The 14,446-nt window shown below is 36.5% G+C and overlaps 1 protein-coding gene across 1 annotated transcript; it reads right to left on the reverse strand.

The window, feature by feature from the left end:
- Positions 1–340: 340 nt before the first annotated feature.
- On the reverse strand, positions 341–12,930 carry orc5 (origin recognition complex, subunit 5). The gene is made up of 14 exons (XM_061714385.1): positions 12,601–12,930; positions 9,168–9,260; positions 7,865–8,050; positions 7,515–7,589; positions 6,111–6,222; positions 5,739–5,869; positions 5,607–5,655; positions 4,244–4,334; positions 4,100–4,155; positions 3,873–3,985; positions 2,945–2,992; positions 2,728–2,838; positions 757–869; positions 341–622 (listed from the first exon to the last, which is right to left on the reverse strand). The coding sequence occupies exons 1-14, from the start codon at positions 12,712–12,714 to the stop codon at positions 577–579; spliced, it is 1,338 nt and encodes a 445-aa protein (XP_061570369.1). The 5' UTR covers positions 12,715–12,930; the 3' UTR covers positions 341–576.
- Between the last annotated feature and the right edge of the window lie 1,516 nt (positions 12,931–14,446).

Below are 14,446 nucleotides of genomic sequence, written 5' to 3' on the forward strand. Positions count from 1 at the left end.
ATAAAGTTATCTTCAGAAACCATCTGAATAGAAACAATCTAGTTAATTTACGTATGTGGTAAGGATGCGGTAAATACCTGACAGGGAAACAAAATCCTGCCTCTGAGCAAGGACAGTGATTCACCCGCACCGTGCCAGGATCACTCCGTCACAAAGAAATGCAACCAGGCTACTACCGACTCATCTTCATTTACATAATTTCCGTTTTGCATGTGGCCCTCTGCTGCTTTGCCATCCATCCTCTTTTGTTACTTGATATGATAAATTTTTAATAAATATAATATACTAAATATAATAAACTTTTAGCAAAACTGAAGCAAGACAAAGTAAATTTTGCCAACATAGTATTTATTTTGTACAAGTGCTAATATTTAACATGATTAAAACTTAACAAGCGCAGCAACAAGTTCATTGATCAGACACAAGGGGGCAGCAACATAAACCGATTAATTTCTTTGATCAAAGCAGTAATTTTGACTCCTTTTTCAGTCAAATGCTTGTCCTTTAGTACATTCTTGCAGACAGAGATCCATCTTTATCTTACTGTCACTGCATGTCATCTCTCGCAGTCATCTCTCACAGGAAGTCGTACAGATACTTCATGATATCAAAGTTCACCGTTCTGTAAAAATAAAGCACACCGAGCATGTTCTCTGTGAAATACTGTAAAAGGTCAGTTCCCTTGAATAATTCAGTCACGGTCAGTCATGTGTGATAAATATAAAAGTACACACACACACACACACACACACTCACCTGGATATTGCACAAATGAAATCCAGAGAAACGGCACATTTGTACTTGGGGGCATCGAGCTGGTCGTTGTGACTGACCTGAGCCAGCAGCTGCAGGGTCACCAGGGAGGAGATCTAAAAGACGACAGAGGAAATGACTCTACAGCTTTGATGCGGAGACCCCAAACCATGAAAGCCAGTGGCCGAGATATGGGTCGAGTCTAGTTTCCTAAAACCATTTCATGCTCAGAGCCCTAAATAGATCTGCGTTTGGCCTCAGATCCCAAAACTCCAGACCAGATGGGCATAAAACTTTCAACCGGGACACTGTTTATCACATTAGATAGACATGAAATTATAAACCTTTTACACCAAGAAATATGGAAACCTATCAGGTGAAATCTGCTGACCGTCTTACCGAATGACCTCTTTTATTTGCATAAGTAGCACTTAGGGGGTAAAAGTGTGAAATAATTTTAGATTTTCTGTGACATCCAGAGGCTTTAGGCAAGAGTAGAACTTGCAGTAAGAGAAGAAATCAGTCACGGGCAACATGAGACCTCTGCATGCAAACATCTACACAAGCCTGGTGAATTTTAAAAACAGATTATAACAGCTGGTGAAGCTGAGGGGGGGGTTGGTTCAGTGATGCTCTGCGTTGCTAACATTTTACACGAAGTGGGAAAATCCTGAAAGCAATTAAAAAAAAAAAAAAAAAGAAGAAGCTGAGAATGAAAAGATGATGGCGTCTCCAAAAAGTTGAGTGTCTCAAAATCCACAATGAGCCACGTCAAGAGCCAGAATGAATTTATAGAAGAATCTGCGTATTTGCAAAAAACATAAAAATCTCCCACCACCACAAACGTTTTGGTAATTCGTTGAAGGACGTAACAATAAATACCGACTAACAGCAGAGGAAAGGTTTTCTGGCCTGACCCACTTCCAAGGTGCATGCAGCAGAAAAAGCCCCGAGCAGCACTTGTAATATTTACAACATCTTTAATATCCAACACGTTTCAGTTTGGTTGTTAAACACATTAATAACTTACCAATGCACGGGTTATTTATTATTAATAAAGTTGTTCTACATACTTAAGTAAGGATTATTCAGGGTGCTGAAACTTGGGCATATATTCTTCACACAAAATTTAAATAAAAAAAAACAAGACCTGGTATTTTTTTACTCCCCCAGCTTTTCCAACGTACTCTTCTCTTTTTCAACCATTTATGTATCCTACTTTAATTTGCCATTGTGCATAACTTTCACCATTTTCAGCATTTACCTAATAGTTACTCGTGTGTTGTGCTTCTGCTGACAAAACGGGATTAATGAAGAATCCATCCTCCGTCCGTCTATCTTGGATAGTTTAAGTACACGTTTATTTTTACTTTTCTCAGTTGGACTCATCAACCATATCAAGGGTTATATGAAGGGTTATGAAAACCATTAGATAAAGACCTAGTTAGGGGAAGAAGTGCTAAATCCAATGAACTTGATAAATAATAATAATCATTTACAGAAACAGCCTGACAGAGAGAATATTTGGACATTCGACCATCATCTGCACATTTTTGCCAGCAGAAGCTATTTTCACGTTTATCTTGTCAAGAGGGTGCGAGTCGCACTGGAGGAACTTCAACTGCACTGTCCGCTCAGGAAAATGAAGCATAACTAGAAACGGTTAATTTCTTGCCAAATTTCATATTCATAAGAGTACATTTTCAAAGAAAACCCCTTGCTTTTATGTTTACCAGAAAGAAATGGAACTTTACTTAAAACTAATCACTAAATCAACAAATGAAAAGGCTATTAAAACCGTAGACTTGTGTAATATGTATAATCTTCTTGAATAACGAACATCACCCCTGGCACATGTTCTGTATTCTATTTGTATACTGTTCCTGTATACTATTCTGTGATAATTCTTTTAAATAAAGTTTAAAAAAAAAAAAACTAGAAATGGTTAAACGTGTCTGTGGCGTGGAGCCTGACCTGGGAGAAGATGCTGGCGGTGGGAGCGACTCTGCTGTCCACCACGCTGTAGAAGACGGCCAGCAGGCGGTCCAGAGGGAACGGCTTTGGTCCCAGCAGGTGGTTACTTGTCTAAATGGAAAAAAAAGACGGATTACAGGATACATTTGTTTGATTAAATCTGAAAGTTGTGAGTAAAAAACAAAGATTTTAAGCAAGGTTGAGAAAGGGAAGTCACCTTTTCATTTTTCTTCAAGAAGTTTGTTTTCTTAATTTTACCGTGGTGCTGTTGGGCACAATGAGGAAAATCAAGATTTAACAAATGTATCCAGGTCATCGTCTTTCACTGAAATGAGAAACAAAAATAATACCAACCCTACAAAGATATAACAATTAGGCCTGTGTTGAAAAAATCGATTTCCCAATTCTAAATCGATTCTCATATTAATTCCTAAAAATCGATTAATATGTCTAAAGATCAATTTTTTTATTTATTTATGTTTTTGTTTTTTTCATCATTACATTACAACTTTTGGTTATTTTTTTGTTTATCCCCAAAAAAGGAATGTTTTGTTGGACACGAATAACTGGTGCCATGTTTTTGCCTTTAAATATGTTTAAAGGTATGAAAACATTAAAGTGTTAGGTTATAATTGCATAAATTGTCTATATTTCATTACTTTATATACTTTCTTGGGTTACATTTGCAAAAAATTATAAAAACCAAATGCTCAAAAATTAAAAACCAAAATAGACCGAAAATGGAACAAATAAAAACGGAATGTGGGAAAAAATAAAACCGATTTCATCCGTCTCTGTTTCCTCCCTGGATCTGTTTGGTAATTCTGACCCACATGTTTCTGAAAGCAGTTCTATCAGCATTCTGGGAGCTGATTGGTCCTTACAGCATCATTAGCTGCCGATACTTGCTGTTTAATCTCAATATAATACTAGTAGTAATATGTTGCATAACTACAGTCATATAAATCATGCAACAGCTCAAAAAACAGTTTTAATAACACTAACCCAAATCAATATCGGAAATCGAATCGGATCTAATCAAATCTTGATAATCGATTCTGAATCTTAAGAATCCGAATCAAATCGATTCTTGACATTTGAATCGATCCCCAGCCCTAATAACCATATGATATTTGTTGTTCTACCTTTACAAAGAAGCGTTTATCTGTGCGTGCAGGGTTGTAGGAAGCCAGATACGCAGCAATCAGCAGGAACTTGGAGTAGAAGGGCAGTTCAACGTGCGTGTGAGCTGATAAACCTTTGAAGGAAGAAATAAATACAAGAAGTCAGCAAACTCAACTACTGTTTTCTGGTGTGGAATAAATGTAACTCAGCACGAATGTTGTGGGTTGAGTGTTTTGTGCGTTGGCACCTCTCAAGGCCCCCGTCTCGTTGTCCTCCGTTTGCTGCATCTGCTCCCACCGAAGACTGAACAGAAGACAAAAACAACACGCACAAGTTCAGCCTCCCTTTATAAAGTCAGCAGCCGTGAGGAAGGAACGTGAGGAGCTCCGACCTGGACACCTCGCGGAGGTAAACTGTCTGCATGGCTTTCTTCAAATGAGGCTCAATGTTTTTCCACAGCTTGTGGGTGTCCGTCTCCTTCGCTGAGCAGAAAAACAAGAAAAACACCTGTTGAGTTCTAATTTATATCATCAAAAGTCACACAAAAAATAATCAGTTGAAAGAATATTCAAACTATCTGATGCAGCACTCCAAACATTTTATGTATTTACAGGGTGGAAACGTTGCTCTTCTTGAATATCAGACGTAAGTCAGACGTAATGTGAAGTGGATGTCACGCTGCACTGGATAACTTTTTGAATAAGTGTTTTTTTTATACACTGTCTTTAAAAAAAAAAATCACTCCACTAGCGGGAACTGCTTTAGTCCCTAAAAGGTTTTTCAAAAGTGGTTGTAAATGAAACCGTATCAGTCTGTGACCTCGTCCAGCATCATCTCTTTGTAAAGGTATTTTTCTCACTTCCTCTCCCCTTGTCCTCCAAATGTGACTAACTTTTTAGCCAGAAAAAACAAAGACTAACCAGCCAAAATCGGTGAGAGCTCCAGATAACAGATGTATTCTTATTAAAAGGGGCCTCTCTTTTAAACACCTACACTCACATCCTCATAAAAAAGCTAATTAGATGGAAGTGATTGAGGAAATTAGAATAGCCTCTTTCAATTCCCACTCCGAGTGCACATTTCGAATCTAATGCAACGAAACTATAGCCAGAAATCTACAGATACAGTCGAGTTTTTGGCTTTTCCAAACCGTCAAAATCAAGGCAGCTTTCTTTTTTTTTTTTTTTTTTAATTTATTAACATACAGTGCAAACGATGACAAAAGACAGCATCAGTATGTGTGTGTGTGTGTGTGTGTGTGTGTGTGTGTGTGTGTGTGTGTGTGTGTGTGCGTGCCGTGTTTGAGTGTAAATAAGGTGATGAAAATAGGTACACAAATTGAGAATATTGATTCGAGAGTGAACAAATAAATAATTATCATATAGAGTGGTGTAGCATGATATCATATAAATATAGCATAATAAATATAGTAATATCCTAATATAACATAATTTGTATAAAATATTATAACATATAACCAAATTATATCACCATACTATTATGCAATACCATATAATACTATAGTTTAACATCCCAAGAGATTTCATAACTTAATATAATAATATGAAACAATATATCATGATAATGCCAGAAATAATTATTAGAGTTAGAATTGGTCATTTATGTTTTGCAATGAGGGGGATCACAGAAGCTTTCTAAAGTGAAGTTTAACTCAAGTCATGTTCAGTTCAAGACTAGGTAAAGTATGTTTTATTTGTATTAAAGATGAATGTAAACATCTCTCCAGGCTTTACCTTTCCCTGCTGCCAAAGGCTCACAAAACTTTGAAAAGTTGAGGGCAGCCTAGTTGGGCGAAAGAGAAAGAAATTAATGACAAATGAAAGCGTGTGAACTCTGTGCTGAATTGTGAGTTGTGCGTTTCTGACCAGATGTCGCAGCTCCCTGAGATCTCGACAGACCGAGTAAAAGACTCCCAGCAGGATGTTGATGTAGGAGGAGTAAAACTCAGCTGAATATGAAGGATGTCTGTCCTGACATAAAATCTGCTGCAGCTCACCTGCAAACAAAAAATAAATCTGACCTCGTGTTAACAGAGAAACTGACATTTTAAAAGTGTTGCCTCAACAAACCAGCCAAGTATTCTCACACCCAAGTGATGAATTTATGCAGCGATGGTTTATAATAAAATACTCCTGCCTGAGGTGTGAGAACTAAATTACAGGTACAAATCTCACATTTCACACCTCTCACATCCGCCTCGTGTGCATCATCGTTATTCAGCGCCAGAATGAAAATACCTTTGCTGTAGTCGGGGAAATGGAGCAGAAGTGGCTCAAAACAGCCGGTGTTTGGTCGGAATTGGTCCCAAACGATTTCACTCAGCAGGATGACGGTGACGTTGTCCTCGACCTGAAGAGTACATGTGCGCGGTGACAAACGTGTGAAATCTTAATGGTCTGCTTGAACAAAGATGCCAACTCTACTTTCACTGGCTGCAGCCGTCTCTCCTCCTCCAGGTTTGACATATTCATATAAAACGTGAAGTCTTGTGCATTTTCCGGGACTAAATCAACCGACAGGAAAAGAAAGTAGCATTTTTATGTCTAACCTAAGTTTCAACTTTTAAAATAAAAAGTTGTTTGAATTTTTAATATTACAAAAAAACAGCCATTTAATGGACATTGGATAAACAAGAATCAAATATTATTTGTCTTTGACTTAAAAATAGTGAATCTGGCAGAATAATTTAAAACGTCAGCTTGTAGAAGAGTAAACGGCAACAACACACTGTAATTAAAAACATTTTTAGGTTTAAATTTGAAAATTGAAAATTTATAAAACGCAAAAGCAACACTTTTCATGTCTCATAAATACATATAAAAATATAAAAAGTGTTGAAAGCAACACTTTCTACCATTGGATTAAAACTTTTTTTTTTTTTTTGCAGATTTTAAATTTAAAAAGGGTAGCAACATGTCTCAAAAGTGACAGAAGCAACAAAAGGAAAAAAAATTTAAACTCTTCTTCGGAGACCATGGACAGCGCGTCCTCCAGACTAAAGCAGGAGTGTTACCAACTCTCCTCCCCACTCCATCAGTTTACATCTCTGACAGTAAGGATGTGCACTACTGCCTCTGGAAACAGCAGTCTGAACATCTGGAAACCAGACATAAATACTGAAAGGTATTTCCGATTTTTAGAACAGCAATGAGAAGCCATCATCAAAATTGTCGTATTTAAACCCCAACATGTAAAGTATCACTGGGAACTGTGAGGTGCATCAATATTACCTGATTATCTGCGCAGCCTTCACTAAAATAATATTCATTTGAGACATGACAACTCTACAATATTCTGTCATCCTTAACAGACATGTATAAATCTACATCTACATCCTAATTATCTGATAAAAAGTCCATGTAGCAGGACTGCAGCGACACGACGGTGAGGAGACAGATTTCTCTTAAAGCTCACACCACAAAGCAGCTAGTTTTTCCACCAGAATAAAAGACAAACTATCACTTGAGCCTTTCATTGAAATTCAGCGAGTGGGTGCCATCCTTTCTTCCTCACAGCATTATGAAAGAGCTCCGCGCACTCAGCTCAAGGTCATCCATCCATCCCCTTCATCTACGCACAGTGTAACGACGATAAAGTGCTTTGCTTGATAGATAACACAAAAAGCCGCTGCACTGCCTCACCAGTTCCTGAAGACGAAGCAGAGCGGGGAGGAGATGGGCATCGGTTTCTCTCAGAAGCTCGGCTTTTTCCATTACCTGAAAAATAGTAATATTAATATTAATATTTCATGCTCAGTAAAGTCAAAGCCGTGAGACAGGTTTTTTTTATGCAAACAAACAATTTCAGCCAAAGTATTAAATCAAATTTACTCTGCAAACATGTGGAACTTTGCCAAGTATATATTTGCAAATGTAGTGAATGTATTGACAAGTACAAAGATGAAGTGACTCGATGTGTCATGGATTATGATCCTTGATTGCGCCGAGTCACGAGTGACTTTCTGATTGAGCGTAAAGTTCACTGCACTCACGATGTATCGGGTCTGGCTAGCGGGAGACTGGGACGCCTGCTGTCGGTAAAGGCGCACGAAGTCGGACAAGGACGGGGCGCGGGGCAGCTGCGAGACGGCGTTGCAGCCGAAGAACGACAGCAGGACTTGTTCAAACAGCAAGGCAACGGACACACTTTCCACGCAGCTGACTGTGGTGTGAGGCAGCTGCAGGGAGAAACGAGAAGAGACTGTCAGGCTGATGGGAAATCTAAGTTTGTCACATTGTGTATCCGTGTTAAATGAAACAAAGACGATTGTGCAAGTTTGAAGTCGGATTATTTACAAAACCAGTTCATTTACATTATAAAAACTATTTAAACAACTTGTCAAAACTGATTAACAGTTAAAGATATATATTCTAATACAATATTCAATTAATTAGATTAGCAAGCTAAGTATTTACTAAATGTTTATTCTGGGAGTTTTAGCTCATGATTGATAATTATATTGAACACATTGTGAGAAACTGAACAAGAGAGTTTCAGCACATCAAATAAGACAACAAACGTACAGAAACAACAACAAAAGGGGAAAATCCTCACAAGGGTACAATTTGTGTGTTGAAAAAAGAGCTTTGTTTTGATGGATGCTACTTTTAGAGATCACTTAAAGTGTACTTTATGCTACCTTTTATAATCATTTCCTGGAAAACTATCATTAATCAACTGGGTACAAACTTTTTTTTTTTTTTTTACCACGAGGGCATCATGGGTGTTACAAAGTAAAGGCAAAACAATTGCATTAGTGTGCATACATAATCCATTTTCCCCAGTACTTCTCACATTTCTGCAGTTGAAGTCTCAGTACAGTACAAGTACACGCTTTACAGTACACACTTTTTTTTAAACTGAAACTTATATGGAAAGGAATTATTATATTGAATATAAGTTAAGAAACAATGCAATCAAAGCTTTGTGTGTTGCCAGGATTTTGTACGTTTGATAAAAACAAATATTTTCAAGGACTTAGTCACTTTCAGTTACGGAATAATAATTAAAAAAAACGAAACTGTGTGAATTAAATAGCAGTATTTCTTTATACTTTATATAAGGTTTATATAAGCTTGAAAAAAAAAATCAGTCAGTTAAGTTTAATGACATGAATCACCTGCACACACACAGCTTTAAGTCCTGTGAACGATCTACTGTCATACTGTCTGCTGAGAAATAAAGGAAATGAATGAAATATTTTTTGTTGATAAATCCTGGACCTTATAACCTGCAAAGAAAACAACACCACAACTAAAAAACACTTCAAATGTACTGCACAGGTAACGTCTCACCTCCAGCTCCTTCATTAATACATTTATCACATGGCTCTTCCCCGAGGCGCGGTGACCGTATATGAAGATTGACGGGTAGCAGCACTGCTCCGGCTGCAGAAACAAAACACATATATTTGTGTCAACAGGACCACCAGAGAAGTTCCCAGTGGATATACCTCAACATGAACATCGATGGCTTAAATCTTATTTTAATTCAGTACGTTTAAGCAATAAGTGATCATCTTGAGATATTCAGATTACTTTATTAATCCCTTTGGGAGGTTCCCTCGGGGAAACTGACATCTCCATCTCACACACACAGCACTGTCATTTACAAATCAAACACCCATATAAAGATAAGATAAAAACATGTAAAAATAAAGATAAAAATAGAAATAAAAGGTAAAAACAAATATAAAAATAAAAAGTGCAGTGCCATAAAAAGAATTATATGAATAGAAAAAGTGTTGTGTAATATTGCACAGTTATTGTACACTGACTGACCCCACCCAGTGAAGAGTTGAACAGTTACATGCAAAAGAATATCAGTCATTTCTACTGAAACAGGAAAATAATGCCATCAATTTCACACCAGAGAGTAAGATTGAATTTTCACTACATTATAAGAACTTGCTTGGGGAGCAAATCCATGATGCTCAGCCATGAAAATGCAATTATTTGTGCTTCCAGGTTGACTTCACTGGTTTCTAGGCATCTGTGAAAGGATTGTCTATCCAGTAACAAAACTTTTTTAAATTTACCAATTTAATCTTAATTTTAATATTACTTTGAATTTGATAAATTTATAGGCAGGCTATTCAACTGGAAAGCAACTTTCATCACATATAGTCCAGGGGCCAGAGCCCAAAATTTCACTTGTCAGTACCACTCAAGGTGACAAAACTTACTTATGATTTTTGAAAATATCTGTCTGTATATGATATTTCGGTATGATAACCCTTCCTGAGTGGCAGCTGTATCATAGATTGAGTGACATTATGTGATGATTCTGTACTTGGTTAACCTTCTTGACACTATCTTAAGTACACACAGAACTTGGTAGCCCAACTATAATCTGATCTTGACATATTAATAACCCATTAATAACGATGTTAATTTTGTCTACAATATTGTTATGTTTATAATGTTGTTTATAAAACTAAACTGGTTCCTTATCTCATTGTGGTGTCCTTTATGTCGTGTATTTGCATGATAAAGACCAGTTTGTGACGTTAGCCTAGTGGCTGTTATAGTTTCATATGAGCCTAATGATGCTCTTCTAGTTTAAGGCTCACAGTGACCTGCAACAATGATATAGTAGGAGTATATTATACATTTCCTGAATCCTTATGGTCCTGTGAGTATTCCAGTTTTTGTATTTTGTGTCTCTGTTGTTCCTAGTTGACACAGGGATAAAAGATTTGTGTAAAAATGTGTGTTGTTTATAGTTTAAAGAGCTGCAGTGACCTCTATGTTGGTCAGAAAGATTCACATCTTAGCTTTGAATGAATGAATGAATGCTTCAAAGGTCCCCTTTAAAATGATACCAAAGACAATATTGTGAAACATTGACAGATTTCCTGTACATGAGTCTAAACCAGGATATGCACCAGCATCTAAAATGTAATTTTCTGAACTTCATGAGCTGATAACTATGATACAGCTGCCACTCAGGAAGGTTATCATACCAAAATATCATCTACAGACATGGATCTTTTCAAAAATCATAAGTAAGTTTGGTCACCTTGAGTGGTGCCGATATCTGGTCTGGCCCATGGACTATTACTATTAACCTGGGTCCTTTTAAAGATTGTTGCATATATGTGAGGTGGGTGTTGGAAAGTGTTCACAGTCTTCTGGAAACCAAACTAAGACCTTAAACTAACAACTAAACTCTTTAAGCGTCTTTAAGCGATTTGAGAAAAGCGCTCTATAAATAAAATAGATTATTATTATTATCAGTACTGGAGTTGAGGGGGGATGAGGGGGGATGGCATCCCCCCTGAAATAAAAACGGTCCAAATCATCCCCCCTGTAAAACTGCCATCCCCCCTTTCCATCCCTTATGTCATTTCATCAATCAATGTGGTTTTACTGCTATTTCAACATTTAGAGTCATCACCAGAAAAATAACACCAGAAAAATAACTTATTTGACAATTTTCACCTGTTTCAAGTACATTTTCACTTGAAATAAGTAGGAAAATCTGCCAGTGGGACAAGATTTATCTTCTTATTACAAGCAAAAAAATCTTGTTCCACTGGCAGATTTTTCTACTTATTTCAAGTGAAAATCTACTTGAAACAGGTGAAAATTGTTGTTTTTTCCAGTGATGAGTCTTGTTTTAAGTGTAATGAGATTTATTTTTACTAAAATGAGACATTTTAACTAGAAATAAGACAAATATTCTTGTTAAGATTTTGAGTGTTTGCAGTGATCCATGTTACTTATCCTGTGAAGGACAGAGTCATATTGATAAGTTCAGAAAACTGTTTTTTATTGTTGTGTTTGATGTATTTGATGTAAGCCCAGTGGATATTTAAAGCTTACAGAAGGCTGCATTTAACTGCTGCTATGTCATTCCTGCAGTATTTCTGCAGGTGTTTTGGTCACTGCTATTATTTGTAATATATTATATTATTTGTAATCAGCACAAATTATCTGTCCCCATATGATAAAATCCACCATCCCCCCTGATTTTTGTTTATAACTCGAGTACTGATTATTATCAGAGGTGTCAAGTAAGGAAGTACAAATACTTCGTTACCTTACTTAAGTAGAAATTTTGGTTATCTATACTTCACTGGAGTAATTCTTTTTCAGACAACTTTTTACTTTTACTCCTTACATTTTCACACAATTATCTGTACTTTTTACTCCTTACATTTTAAAAACAGCCTCGTTACTCTATTTCATTTCGGCCTTTAAACAAAAACTATCCAGTTAAATTGCTCCATCCGGATAGAGTGAATTTGGTTGTGGTTGTTTCAGATGTTCTTGTCCAGTTTTGTTCTTACATCCGTTCCCTCAGATTCCTGCAACTAAACTTAGATGTACATTCCAATAAAGGTTAGGATAAATGATAACATGCCTTGACTTTTTGCACCATTACAATACTTATAGGCAACTAGTCATCATATCTCCTGCTCTCTGAAACACATGTTAATGCTCAATAGTACACATATATGCTTCTTTAATATATTTGCATTATACTAAGATGCATTCATTTTCAATGGCTTTTTCCCCCTTACATTACTTTTACTTTTATACTTTAAGTAGTTTTGAAACCAGTACTTTTATACTTTTACTTGAGTAAAAAACTTGAGTTGATACTTCAACTTCTACAGGAGTATTTTTAAACTCTAGTATCTATACTTCTACCAGAGTAATGAATGTGAATACTTTTGACACCTCTGTTATTATTATTGTTAAATGACCCACGTGTTCCTACCTGCCCCATGAGCGCCAGCAGTGACCCGGCCTGCAGCTCCCTGCAGGGCAGCTGCTCGCAGGCTCTCCGCAGACTCCCCTCCGAGTATCCCGGGTGCTGTAACGTCCCTGCCATGCTGATCTTCTCAATCCCAAACACGCTGGAAACACTGACTATTGAGATAAAAAGCGAGCTAAACTACCGATAATCGCAAATAACTATCCACTTTGAAGACGGCGTTCTGTTGTGGAGAAATCCATGGTTGAAAATATGAGTAAAATAGTTTAAATGCGGCGAAAAAGGAGAACGTTAGAAACGCGAGGAGCCGACAAGACTGGACTGGAGTTTCCCGCGCCCCGTCGGCTACGTCATAAACTCTCGTTCTGTGCCAGCCAATCACAGTTGAGCGGGGCTTTCTGGGAAATGTAGTTTAGTTAGCCAGAACACCAAAAGACTGCGGGAGACGTGAAATATGAGTACCGGTAATATATATATATATAATATATAATATGTATATATACAATATATAATATATAATAATAATAATAATAATAATAATAATAATAATAATAATAATAATAATAATAATAATAATAATAATAATAATAATAATAATAATAATAATAATATATAAATCACGTTTTATATTTTGTATTAGGGTTATAAATGTGCCCCATTTCCTACTAGATGTAAATCAAAACGTATCTTGTGGTTGATAAATGCTATGTTTATGAGCATTTCCAAATCTCATACAATTAAACTTTAGCACACATCGAGTATGGTGCCTGCTGGGTTATTTTAGATGCAAAACGCAATCCCAGGCATAAACGATTATCTTAATAATTACTTTCAAAACCAGTGTGATTATACCACTGTTATTTTCTCATAGTGCTCATAATGCTGTTCTGCTTCTTATGAGATGCCTTTTATTTACTTTACTTCAGCTTAAATTTCAACTTTATTTATTATTAGTGTGCCCAGAGGTGGTTTTGCAGCAAAGGAGATCACATAAAAACACACCAGGCATATAAACTCAGATAGTCTGAGAACAAAAAACTTGAGCTTGTAATAATTAATAGTAAAGATAAAAAAATATACCATAAAAACTTTGAGATAGCCTGAAGTGGCTGTAAATAACTTCCCTAAAACCAATTAAACTATGTATCAAATACAAGTGTGTCTTAATTTTTCCCCATAATAATCGAGTCTACAAAATGTAATTATCTTTTGATGACATATTCATTATCTTAAGCAGGTTCTGGACAAAGAACATCCTTTTAGGTCCTGCAAGCTCCAGGTTGGAGTCTGAGGTTGGGATTGTTTTCCATCTGTTCCAATCAGATTGATACTTGGTGAGTTTAGAAACCTCAAAAACATCTCAGACTCTTTGTTGTGCTGTTTGAGCACAAAAAAAAAAAAAACAAAGTTGTTGAGGGGGCTCACTGGTGAAACAAGGATCCCGCATCTTTACAATGTGTTGTATCCTACAACTCTAAACAACACACTTTATAGCCCTACAGATGTGACAGTCGAGGTTCATTTCCTCACAGAGCCCAAAGAGAAATCGGAGATCTCCTGACAATTAGTTATCAACAGAGCTGATTATAGTGAACCAACAAATACATTATTTATTAATTGTCAGGTGCTCTAATTTAATGAACTAGTTGATTTCAACATATCACTGTTGATGTACAAGGCTTATAATAATCTGTTGCCACACTGTATCCAGAAGCTGTTTCAGCAAAGACAAAGGTTATATGAACTGAGAGGAAGCTGTATGTTCACAAAAACAACGAACAGAACGGATGTCAAACATAGATGTGTTTGAGTTTATGGGGTTAATCTGTGGAATGTTTTGGAAATGGAA

This window comes from Cololabis saira, chromosome 23 (assembly GCF_033807715.1).
Source record: "Cololabis saira isolate AMF1-May2022 chromosome 23, fColSai1.1, whole genome shotgun sequence".
Lineage (NCBI taxonomy): Eukaryota > Metazoa > Chordata > Actinopteri > Beloniformes > Belonidae > Cololabis > Cololabis saira.